General features: G+C 35.8%; 1 protein-coding gene across 1 annotated transcript; it reads right to left on the bottom strand.

The window, feature by feature from the left end:
- Positions 1-6,650: 6,650 nt before the first annotated feature.
- On the bottom strand, positions 6,651-9,403 carry LOC143579365 (putative polygalacturonase). The gene is made up of 5 exons (XM_077062695.1): positions 8,956-9,403; positions 7,946-8,066; positions 7,702-7,876; positions 7,537-7,607; positions 6,651-7,087 (listed from the first exon to the last, which is right to left on the bottom strand). Exons 1-5 carry the CDS (start codon positions 9,298-9,300, stop codon positions 6,651-6,653), a joined length of 1,149 nt encoding a protein of 382 aa, XP_076918810.1. The 5' UTR covers positions 9,301-9,403.
- Positions 9,404-12,809: the final 3,406 nt, after the last annotated feature.

The raw sequence follows: 12,809 nt of genomic DNA, 5'->3' as shown, positions 1-12,809 counted from the left end.
ACAATGGACATAGATAAGGTCTTTTTGTAGGTTCCAGGCTCAAGTTCCTTAGCCAACAAGTCACTATGCTTCTTGATCAAGTATATTTCCACCTCCCTTGCTCCTCTCTTTGTCCTACAATATAGAAATTACACACACACATATAGTTAACATCATGATGAAGGTGATGTGATGAAATTACAAAACTGACCTGTCTGATTGAAGGCGGGCATATTCAGGATCATAATTCATGAACACAAAGTGTAGATGTTTTTGTGTCATCCATTCTTGAGTGATAATTAAGATCCATTTGTCATTGTTCTCTTATGCTATATAATAGTACACCACCAAACCACTTTGACTCTATCATGCCTGGCATCATGGATCTAAAATCTTCTACAAAAGATGATAAGTTTTTTTTTTTAATTAATTTGGAGCGTGTGGGGTTAAAGAAATTAAGAAAAGAGGGATTAAATGATTATTACTTTTGTAAATAACATATTTGTGTGTTTAGTATTAATAATGATTCGTTTGACTTTAATAAGCGTGCAACTATTTATAGTCTTTATAGAAAAAGATGGTGTTTAAGATTGTTAGTATATTTAACTAACGTGCATATCCTATGAGAGCATTTATATGTTGTGCACATCCTATGAGAGCATGTAATATGTAAATACATAATGGTTTGTAGTTCAATGATATCAAAATGTAAAAAATATGGAGTCCGTCTTAAGCGGTAAGGGTTAAAATCTATTGAGAGCAAAACGAAGTCAATTAAAGAGTACATTAGGGGTGTTTGAGTTTGTCAATATAGATGCATGGTCCAAAGAATATATTACCAAATTTTCTTATGGATTTAATTTATTTAATTAGCCCGGTCTATAAAATTCATGTTGAAATATGATCTATACACCATGGAAACATCATCACTCAACATATCCACTCTCGGAGGTATCACAACTGTTCACGCAATAGATCTATCTTTTTGTCTTCCCAACAGGGGCGTAGGCAGGTTTAGAGGAATGGGTTCGGTTGAACCTGTACAAACTTTTTAATAGCGTTATATATTAGTGTATTTTGACATCGAACCCGTAGAAATTTCAGCATCGAACCCGTACCAAATCTAAGTGATAAACAATCGGTTGTCCGTCTCTTGAAATTTTTCGAACCCTTAAGAAAAAATTTCTGGCTACGCTACTGCTTCCCAACATGTTATAGAAGACGATGGGTAATATCAATATGTAGAGTACTACACAACATATCTATTTAATTATCACGTCGTGGTTTAACTAAAAAGTTAAATATCACTCTTCTCTCTAGCCCGTTAAGGGGTGGTGCCCTGCTTAACACCAACAATGTGGTTTATATGAGTGTTAAACGCCTAAGTGGTGGTGGCGTTAAGGCGTTAACGCTTGTTCTTTGTACAAGAACAAAGAGTATGAGCTATCTTAATTTATATGACCAAATGGGAATGGTTATGGGTAACGTAAGTAGCTAGCTTAGGTAAGGTACAAAATTAAATTAACCTTGATTTAAGAATAAATAAATTATAATTAAGAATGTGTTACCTTAAAGTAAAAACGGTAGAATATGGGTCTTACTAGAGACATTCATTGTGTTTTTGTCTTTTTGTTGTCTTTGCTTTTCTTTTATTTCTTTTCTTTTGTTTGTTATTGTTTTTGTATTAGTAATTTAAAAAAAAAAATACTTTATAATTTTTTTTTCATTTTAAACCAAGTTTCGGGTAAAACCGAGTAAAAGTCGAACTTTTTGTTTTAACGAGCTAGTCACTGTTCAAATCACCAAAAATATTTCCTAACATTTTTAACTTATGTTTCGTTTTATATTATTTAAATTTCTAAGCTTGTGGTGTGTTGGAACCAAACTTGGTTTAATACCAAGATCGAGAGGATTTACATTCGCTTAAACCCGAGTTTGGGACTTTATTTAATAAAAATTCTCAAACTTGCTTAAGCTACTGATTTTATTGAAGTGATTCATATATTTAAATAGAATTGTTTGACGAGTTTGAATAATACGAGGATATAAAATGAATTAAACAAAATTAAATACTCAAAAATACAAGTTTTATTAATAAGAAAGTTTCGAATTACGTCGGTAAACATAAACGAATACAAATACGAAAAATCCGAGATGTTACAACGACGGTAGAACGACGACGGCGATGATGCTAGGGATAAGCCCACCACACACAGACGAGACCACGGCGCGGGTGGTGCTGTGGTTTAGATTTATTTTTGTGTTTTGTTTTTTTTTCGAAATCGTTGTTATGTATTTAATATTGTTATATAAATTTTGTTTTGTTTATGTTGTTCCGTTTCAATTTTAAAATTGTTCTTTCGTTGTAATTTCAAAACCGATGAATTGAAAACAAAAAAATATTGAAAATAAAAATTGGTTACATCCCCACTAACACAAAAACAAAACAAAATCAAAAATAAAAATAAAACAACAATTTTAAAGTTGAAACGAAACAACGTAAACAAAACAAATTTTATATAATAATATTAAATACATAACAATGAGTTCGAAAAAAAAAAACAAAACACAAAAATAAATCTAAACCGCAGCGCCACCCGCGTCGTCGTCTCGTCTGCGTGTGGTGGGCTTATCCCCAGCATCATCGTCATCGTCGTTCTACCGTCGTTGTAACATCTCGGATTTTTTGTATTTGTATTCGTTTATATTTACCCGACTCGGGAATGTAATTCGGAACTTTCTTATTAATAAAAACTTGTATTTTTGAGTATTTAATTTTGTTTAATTCATTTTATATCCTCGTATTATTCAAACTCGTCAAACAATTCTTTTAAATATATAAATCACTTCAATAAAATCAATAGCTTAGTTTGAGAAGAATTTTTATTAACTAAAGTCCTAAACTCGGGTTTAAGCGAATGTAAATCCTCTCGATCTTGGTATTAAACCAAGTTTGGTTCCAACACACCACAAACTTAGAAAACTTAGAAATTTAAATAATATAAAATGAATATAAGTTAAAAATGTTAGGAAATATTTTTGGTGATTTGAACAGTGACTAGCTCGTTAAAATGAAAAGTTCGACTTTTACTTGGTTTTACCCGAAACTTGGTTTAAAATGAAAAAAAATTTAAAAACTATTTTTTTAAAAAAATTACTAATACAAAAACAAAAACAAACAAAAGAAAAGAAAAGACAACAAAAAGACAAAAACACAATAAAATATATAAAAAAGACAATAAAAATACAAAAAAAACACATTTTTCCAAAAGATCCTACCAATATGCCATAGATTGCTCAATCCTTGGTGGATTGGATGGGTGTTTTGAAAACACCGTATAATGCATGTAAAAAACCCATAGAACATTGGTCACCAACGCACGTACGCAACTCAAGCACGCTTGGTGTTGATGAAATAGTCAAAAGATTCCCTTGAATCTAAAGCATGAGATATATTTCATGTATACATGTCGACGTGTCTCGCTTAAGTATTATTTTCTTCAGTTCCATTAATAGTTCCATGAATATATATATATTTTAAGATGAATGGAGCAGACATTACTATTTTAGGAGACAAGTAATGAGAAAAATGTTGAAAGAAATAAATTCCTTTGGAAGAATAATATGTGAATGGGTAAGACTGTAAGGTCGTGCGTAGTGGGGCGAGGTTTGGGACGAATTGAGGTGAGAAGAAGGGGAACACCGCCCCCGGCGATATTTGGGCGAAAAGGGGCGGGGCGGGGAGTATTTGTCGCCTGAAAGGTTTGAAGAATATTAATATTTTATTAATATGTGTTATATATATATATATATATATATATATATATATATATATACATATTACTATCTTAGCCTCTACATCATTACACCCAAAAAACAAATTCTCACATCTTGCTGATTGGGCGCCACACGGCGCAAAATGCCTCAATTTATAGCCCCTCCACTACGCATAGCCTAAGAGTGTAAATTATTGGATTTGTATTAAATGTTTACACTGTACCGGATACACTGAATTATTGAGGATTTCATTATTATTCAGGATTGACTTGGTCTTGAAAGAAAATTGAAGTAAAATGTCTTGATCTATCTATTATTTTATAGGAGTCTAACCTGCTCAATTGATCAAATATTGGAAGACCGCCAATCTTGAATCCGACTACTATCAATATGTATTTAGTCTTAAATGTTTATCAGCTTAGTTTTACACAACTTAATTTTGACACTCACTAATATAATCGGTTTGGTTTCACCGTGTAGCAACTTTAGCAAAAAATAATATAATATAAACTAAAATTCAGAAAGTATTGAAGAAGAAAAAAAATAAAGATTTAACTCATAATTTCACATCTTGAAGCATTCTGGAACATAATTTAGTATGTGTTTATTTAAAGAATCATGATAATATAAAAACTTTGATACGTATGATTCTACGAACAAAGTTGATGTGTAACATTAGAGTTAATGACCATTTTCGTTTATGTTTTCGCCATTTCAGTTCAAAGTTCGAATTTTTGTCAATTTAGTCCTCATAGTTTTAGATTTTAACCAATTACGTCACATCCGTTTAACAGCATCCTGTTATGCCGTTAGTTTAAGGGTATTTTTGTCTTTCTTCTTTTTATTTTGAGTTAATGGTCATTTTAGTCCCTGTAGTTTGATACTTTTTCCACTTCAGTTCAAAGTTTGAAAATTTATCAATTTAATGTTCTGTTTATTTCAGTTTATTTATTATTTCTTTTAACTTTTATGCTGTCTATAAACCAGAGAGCATAAATCAAGCCCAAAACCATCGAACAACCTCGAATACAGGTATGCATTTACTCTGTTGACAACAGTATTAGTACCCCCCCTTGTATTTAGTTTCTAGACATTTCCTAAACTCTCCCATATGGTGGAATTCAATGGTAAAGTGGTCAAGATAATCCCCTGAAACAGAGTTGTACAGAAAAAAAAATTGTTTATTTGATTAATGTATAATAGTTGATTTCGACCCAAATTTTCGTTACGATATGTTAATCTCTAAACCCTAACTATTATGCATTCATCAAAGAAATGATTTTTAGTTTTTTTTCGTACAAATCGTTTTTAGGGAGTTGCTTTGACCACTTTACCATTGAATTCCACCATGGGGGAGAGTTTATGAACCGTCTAGAAACAAAATACGAGGGGACGGGGCATGATTACTGTCGTCGACAGAGTAAATGCAGACCTGTTTTAGTTGATGCTCGATTGCTTTGGGCTTGGATTATGCTTTTCAGGTTATAAACAAAAAAAAAATAAAAATAAAAAGAATTAAATTGATAAATTTTCAAACTTTGGACTAAAGTGGCAAAAGTATCAAACCACAAGGACTAAAATGACCATTAACTCAAAATAAAAAGAAAGAAAGACAAAATACCCTTAAACTAACGACATAGCTGGATGCCGTTTGATGAATGAGACATATTTGGCTAAGATTTAAAACTATGGGGACTAAATTGACAAAATTTCAAACTTTGGACTGAAGTGACGAAAGTAGCAAACCACAGGGACAAAAATGGTCATTAACTCGTAACATTATATATATGTTTTCTTAATGAAAAACACTCTTTACTATACTTTCAAATTACATTTTTTAACCCACTTAAACTTTTACCATTTAGAAAGACAAAGCCTTATTCAATATGTTTAAATTATACTATTTTTATAACATGAGACTAGACCAAAGTTTATATTGGTAACATTCAATAGTTTTTATAATGACAGGGAATCGCATGTGTAAACTTATCATATTTGGGGCTATATCTAAGGTCGACTTCTCAACCACTGTGAGACCATACCCCTTTGATGCACGGGAACCGGATGAAATTCGTAAACTCTCACCCCTTGTCGGTTTCGAACCTGTGATTAAAGCCTCGATTCGTCCCTCCACTCAGATCCCCATCAATTTGGCCCGAATGGGAATCGTACTTGTATGTCTGCATCTCCACTAGGGAGGCAAGCCTCTTATTATTATAGGTAAGATATTTCTAAATTATTGTAAAAAAATAAACGGATAAATATAATCTATATTAAACAAGTAAATAATTACTCACCTAAGCCCTTTTGCGAACGTTATGTGTTAAATAGATATGCTACAACGGCAACGCAATTCAGCAGTAAATGTGAAATGAATAAGGTATTTTGTATAAATGTTTTCAACTTCGTGTTTACGTTTTTGACATCTTTAGATGAGTTGAAGGGCTAAAGCTATCTATTCTAGTTGTTACAAGTTGTTGTTGGTTATTGGAAGTTAGAAGGGCTGAATGTGCATGGTTGTAGAACTTGAAGAGTTAAACTAAATCTAGTGGGGTATATAAGCAAGTAATATCTCATGTGAACATTAGTGTGTGAGTTGCTTCAAATCATTGGAGATTCTAGTCCACAGGGAACATTAGACCAAGGCCGTCTTCAAGAATCCCTTAAAACTTTTGGGTCCAGGGCTAATAAAAATGTGTGTGCCACTTAAAAATAAACTCAATAATTCATATATAGTTTAAATGATTGTGAAAACGTTAAACAAAATAAAAGTATTATTGCAAAATGATTTAGTTTAACTAAAAAGAATCGTGAGCCTCGTAGCATTTTTGAAAGCAACGCTCTCGATTAACTCCTTGTAGTTCATACTCTCTAATATATCATTCTTAATAACATTAACAATTTAAATGGTTGATAGCAATGGTAAAATCGTGCTTTAGAACCGGTAAGGCATTTGGGTTGTAGTTTTCATCAGGATGGTCACCAACATCAGCAACAATTTTGATTCCCTTACGGACATTCACCATGTAAACGTTGGAAATAGTGATGTTTTTGATGATTCCGCCCCGACCAATGTTTGTTTTCAAGTGGATTCCAACTCCCATGGTGTTTAGAGTTATATGTTCCGCCAATACATTATATACCCCACCGGAAGTTTCACTTCCGACAGCTATTCCTGCGAATGGAGATGATCCGACCAGACGGCGGATTGTAATGTCGGTGCTAGGACGGTTGTATTTGATACCGTACTCGTCCCACCCACTTTTTACCGCCACTAGGTCGTCTCCTGTGGAAATGTAGGAGTCTTCTATGCATACATGGGAGCTTGAATCTGCAACAATGGATGCACATGAGTAATTTGAGGCAAGCATCAAGTCTTCAAGTTATAAATAGATAAATACACATGTTATGGTAAATTAGAACTTTTGACAAATAAACGTTATTTTGCAAGATAGCAAAAACATATTAACATTGATTGATTTGAATGATTTTTGTTTGCTAAACGAGTTAATTTGGGCCACTTCTATGAAACTTGCAGACATGCTTAAAAACAAATGTAGCAACTAGCGAGTGAACCTATTTTGATATTTTCTTTAAAAAAACCCGTTTCAACCTGATTTCATTCTTGTCAGGACATGTTTTGACATGAACCAGATTGATATTTAAAAAAACACGCCTGTTTAGCCTGAACCAATTAGTCGGCCTGCGCACTTTGCAAAGCCTAATAAGTAATAACTAATATGATTTGTTTTCTTATGGTAATTCCAAAATACTGGATGCCTGGATCAATTCCATCAGTGTTTGGGGAGCTAGGTGGAGCCAATATAGTGACATGCCTGATAACAACTTTGCTGTTTTCACATAAACACATGAATTTACAAATTATGTTAACATGATACACATCTAAATAAAGTTTAATCCACAAACATTATAGTCCCAAACTACCTGCAGTACACAGGATGAATGTTCCAAAACGGCGAGTTCTTAAATATCACATTAGAGATAATGATCCTTCTCGAATCCTTGAATTCAACAAGGTTTGGTCTAGTAAACCGCAACGTCCTTCGTCTCCACATGTCCCACCAAACCCCTCCTTGACCATCAATTGTCCCATTCTCACCTAACAAAACAATTAGTTCATCCTCATCAGGTCAAAATTAAACACGCAATCAAAGGACAATCTGCATACCAGTAATAATTACATCCCGGAGCCCTTCTCCATGAATAAAACTCATATATCTCCCTCCCGGCCGCTCTCGTCCTCTTCCGTAACTAGGCAAAGGATCAATCAACGGCCAGTCTGCAGTATTCTGCAAAATTGAATCTTCAAAATTCAATTAACTAAATTCATAACAAATAATTAGTCAATTACAGTGAAATTTGGAAGGTGTATTGGTTTTTATTGATCTCAACTATCATCTTTTGGTCGTTGTCGGTCCCAACTAACGAATTGGGTGATAACTATCCCAACTTTTATCATATTCATTCCCAACGGTCTGCGACTAACAGCATGCTAACACCATTTAAAACTAAAGTGGTACTAAACGATACAATCTAGATTTGCACAAACCAGTTTAAAAGTCAAAATCGGTTTATGATCGGTATCGGTACAGGTTGAAACCGGTTTTTTGACCACCTTACGATCGATTTCAGTTTGGGTTTTGATCGGTTTTGGTTCGGGTTTGACCAGTTTTTGCCTGGTTTTGGCCGGTTTCGATTCGGTTAACCAGTTTGAAACTGGCTTTGGCTGAGAAAAGTACAAAATGGTTCCGAACCTACGGTTTAAAACCTAGTTAGTTGCAGATCACCTGAAAAATGTTTTTGGCCGGATAACACACATTTTTTTCCAGAAAACTCAACATTTTCGTCTCAAACATCTTTGTAACCTTTAATCGGACTTTAAGGAACCTTTTTCAAGTAAAAGACCCAATTATTGAGGTCGCAGGAAGCCTAGAACCATCTTCGGAATCGGTTGGTGGTGCTCAAGTGGTAGTGTTCAGGTTGAGTTTTCCCGGAAAAAACATGTGACTTTTCAGCCAAAAGCGTTTTTCTGGCGACATGCAACTAACAGTGTTAGATTCTATTAGTCACTAACCGTTGGGAACACATATGATAAAAGGTGGGACCGTTATCAACCAATTCATTAGTTGGGACCGACAGTGACCAAAAGTTAATACACCAATTTGGAATTAAGAATACCTGCGTGGCTTTAATAACAGCACCATTAGCCAAATACAGAGTCATATGACTAGTTAGGTTAAAACTCTGTGTCAAATAAACACCTGGAGGTATGTACAGTAACGTGCCACCTCTTCTCCTCAAATGCTTAATCCTGTAAACAGCTTCATTAAACGCTTTCGTATTCACCGTTTTACCGTCTCCGACTCCGCCAAAATCCGTTATTGATATCTTATCGTTCCGGTAAACCATCGGTACGATTCCGGAACACGTGACCGCTTCAGCGGCTGCTGAATAGCAATTCACGACGGCTAATGATAATAATGTTAGGTAAGCTAGCGTTTGGTAAACACATTGAGGACTCATTTTCTGTTATTAGGTTAAAGTTTGTGAGAGTTTGAAGAGGAATTGAAGTTGGTTTCTGATCTTCTGCACAAGCATTTGTTTTCTGTGAGAGCGGACACGTAACAGAATGATATTCATGCTTTCAGAGGGGCTATAAATCAAACCAAAAAGTTGATAAAACTAAACCAAATTAATCGAAAAATAGTTATTGGTTATTTTTATACCTTTAGTTAACCGAAATTAACCGAACTTATTATACATAAAGGTCATAGGATTAATAAATAATAAATGAAGATATTATCTCAATCGTCTTCTTTTGTGTTTCTGTAATTCAAATAATATTAACTGTTATGATAGTTGTTTTTATAGATATAAGTAATTCTTTATGTATATTTTGAAAATATGTGCATAACCTAATTGTTTATATTATTTATGGTTTTGTTATTATTAAAATCTTAACAAAGGTTAAGAATATTATGACTATATGTTAAAAATTTTGGTTTAACGGTTAATTAGCTGAACCGGTTTAACCACCAATAACCGATTAACCAAAACCGAACGGTTATTGCTTTTTAATAACCGAAGTGTTGGGGTATGGTTTGGTTATTGCTATTAAGCAAACCATACCGTGCCCACCCATATTGTTAAAACTGCCAATAAGATAAGAGCATACAGAGTCATCCTTACTTTCGTATTTTTCCTTAGAGCGGGTTGGTAGTGTTCCCAGCTTTTCATGGATCAATAGCCTAGGGATTCATCTTGACTTCTCCATTTTTGTTCTTGCTTTGCCTTTAATTCTTGGAAAAGTCGGCTTTGCAATCACCAATAATCGCTGAAAGTGGATTCAGAAAAAGCTGGAGGAGAGTGGGGTTATTATTATTATTATTTATTTTTTGGGTGGAGGGAGAGGGGGGGGGGGGGTAATTCCCATCTATACAGGAATTTCCACCCATACGGACAAGTATCTCCAACGATGGAGATGGAGTTTCGGGGAGTCTGACGGGGAGGGATTGAGGGTTTGGGTTGGTTTTGAAGGCTTTGGTTTGAAGCTTCAAGTTTGGGGGTTGATTGGTTATGAGGTGGTGGGTGGAGATGGTGGCGATGGCCGAAGATGGTGGTTGTGGCAGTGCTAATGGCGGTAGCTGCCATGGTAATGGTGTTGGTGGTGCAATATGCCACATAAGCACGATTGTCACATATTCGACACATAAGCACGTTTTTTGCACACAAGCATGCCATATCATTAAAATACTAACGACTTTAGGAATTCGTTAGTATGAGATCGTTGGGAGAAAATATGTTAAAAGGTTAGACTGTTACAGAATATTTCGTTAGTTGAGTTTTTTGCCAACCAATGTGCAATAGTTAAAATTATTTAAATTCAATAAAAGTTACTTATGTTATAATAAAGTAAAACGTGTTTTCTTATAAGTTGTAAGTTGTAACTACAAAATTCCCTCAAATTGTAGTATTTTAAATTGTCATGAATTTTCATTTGTGATTTTTATATGAATAATCTATATATGAAATAATAATTATAGAACTCAATTGATATTTACGCTTTTCTTTAACCAGTAGTTTCATATCTGTTCCAGTTATATCACTTAATTTTGACATTAAAGTATTACATATCATTTTTTTATATCGACACATTGTTGTTTATATAGTGCAAACATCTCTAGATTCATTTGGCTTTTATATGCTGAGGATTGCCATTTACACTTTTCATTGTTTTATTTCAAGGGACTTATCCACCTTTTCTTCATGATATCCATTTTGTTTTTCTTTAAGCATATTATCAAATGCTTTAGTTACCTCTTCAACACCTTTCCATTTCCCTATCGAATATTTCTTAGCCCAACTGAAGAAACACTAAGTGAACCCTGGACAGATTATAGATAATCTGGGGGTTAAGTAATGTTTCCCACGGGGATGAGGTCCAGCTGAGAAGGTTGTTCTAGAGACCTGCAAAACAGACACCGTAAGCTCGTCACTGAGAAGGGGGGGTTCCTCCTTGTGACCACCCTCCGGCGTGAGAATCAGACTAGATTGCTCTGAATATAAGTGTATATTAAGAGATTGCTAGATAAGATTGAGATATCAGATGATGTCCTTACCAATCCAAGATGTTGGAGTATTTATAGCCGAAGGTAGGTTTCCAAGCAGGTACAGCCGGCTGAATAGTATTCCTGTTCTACCAACAGTGGACTACGCACAGGCCATGCTGGTTGGTGGATAGGTTACGGCCAACAGTAATAAGGTCGGCTGTATACTGTTCCACCAACTGTAGGCTGCGCATGTCCCATCATAAGGGTTGGTGAGTAGGCAGCGGCTAATAGTGACAAACAGTACTAGAGGGTGCTCCTCCTCGTATTGTTGTCGGTGAGCTGTCACCCTGTGATTAGTTCATGGGCTGCTCTGGTCAAATTGTCTGTTCCGCCCATACCTTAGTAGGTATAGTACGAAAGACCTTCCAGAAGCATACGGACTGGCTCATTTAGGCGGGAGTATTCCCGCCTTGCTCATTCCTTCATGTGACTACTGAACGAATGCCTTGTGCGTGTAGCCTTGCTGTTAGTGCGGGTAGTCTTCCCTGATGGCTTGTATCCGCAGCTGCGGGAACAGGCGGGGTACTTCACCATTGGGAGGCTTTCCCTGCGGGTACAGCTGGCGTACTGCGCGTAAGGTTCTTTGAGCATGGTGGGTCCTGCTGGAGCAGTTGGTCATTGCGCAGACGTCCCTGTTCAAGGTGAGTCTTGCGGGTCCAACTGGACTCTGCTGGGACCTACCTCTTCAAGTCCCCCCAGTCCAATGTTCTTCTCATGAATTATTAATAAGTGAGGTGAACTTTTGGACTTAGCAAGGGGTTTTGAAAAGGGTTTAGTTTTTCGGTTTTCCGTGGTGATTCATCCCGCGGTTTTCCTGATGTCACGCAGAAATTCCCGACTTTTCTGCTTGATCTTTGGGTGTGAAGCGGGTAGGTTTGTAACCTCCTCGCACGTCAGGAGCGTTGAGTCCCACCTGTGTGGATTCTCCATGGGGTCTTGGTGGTTTTCGACATAGTGATCATTTATGCTAAAACCACCAATTCCATCTTGGAGTTTCAAACAATATAGTTCTCGACGTTCCCGTCGTGCGGGAATGTTATTCACTTTTCCGCAAGCATGGCCCAGAAGATCCCTCTTGGTTTGAATTCCCTGCAGAGTGCTAAGTACGTGAAGGGTTTTGCCTTGACACTGTACCCGCACTCGTCTTACGGTTACTTTACTTCCAAGGTAATCCTGGCGTCAATTCCCTGCGGGTGCTAGGTATGTGAAGGGTTTTGCCTTAACACTGTACCCGCATCCGTCTTACGGTTACTTGGTTGCCAAGGTAAGGGGTATTTTCCCGCTCACTTTTGAATCTTTTTGAATTTTGAATTTTGAAATTCGAAGAGTTGATGGAAAGATAGGAACAGTCCAAACATCTGAAACGTCGTGCGACGGTTTCTTCTGACTGTGTCAGGTCGTGCAGGAAGTTATGGTGACGTG

This window comes from Bidens hawaiensis, unplaced genomic scaffold (genome assembly GCF_021521415.1).
Source record: "Bidens hawaiensis isolate Kalapana, Puna unplaced genomic scaffold, B.hawaiensis_p1.1 tig00029671_1, whole genome shotgun sequence".
NCBI classification, from domain to species: Eukaryota; Viridiplantae; Streptophyta; class Magnoliopsida; order Asterales; family Asteraceae; genus Bidens; species Bidens hawaiensis.
Note: the sequence above shows the minus strand (reverse complement) of the source record. Positions and strands in the feature narration are given on the sequence as shown.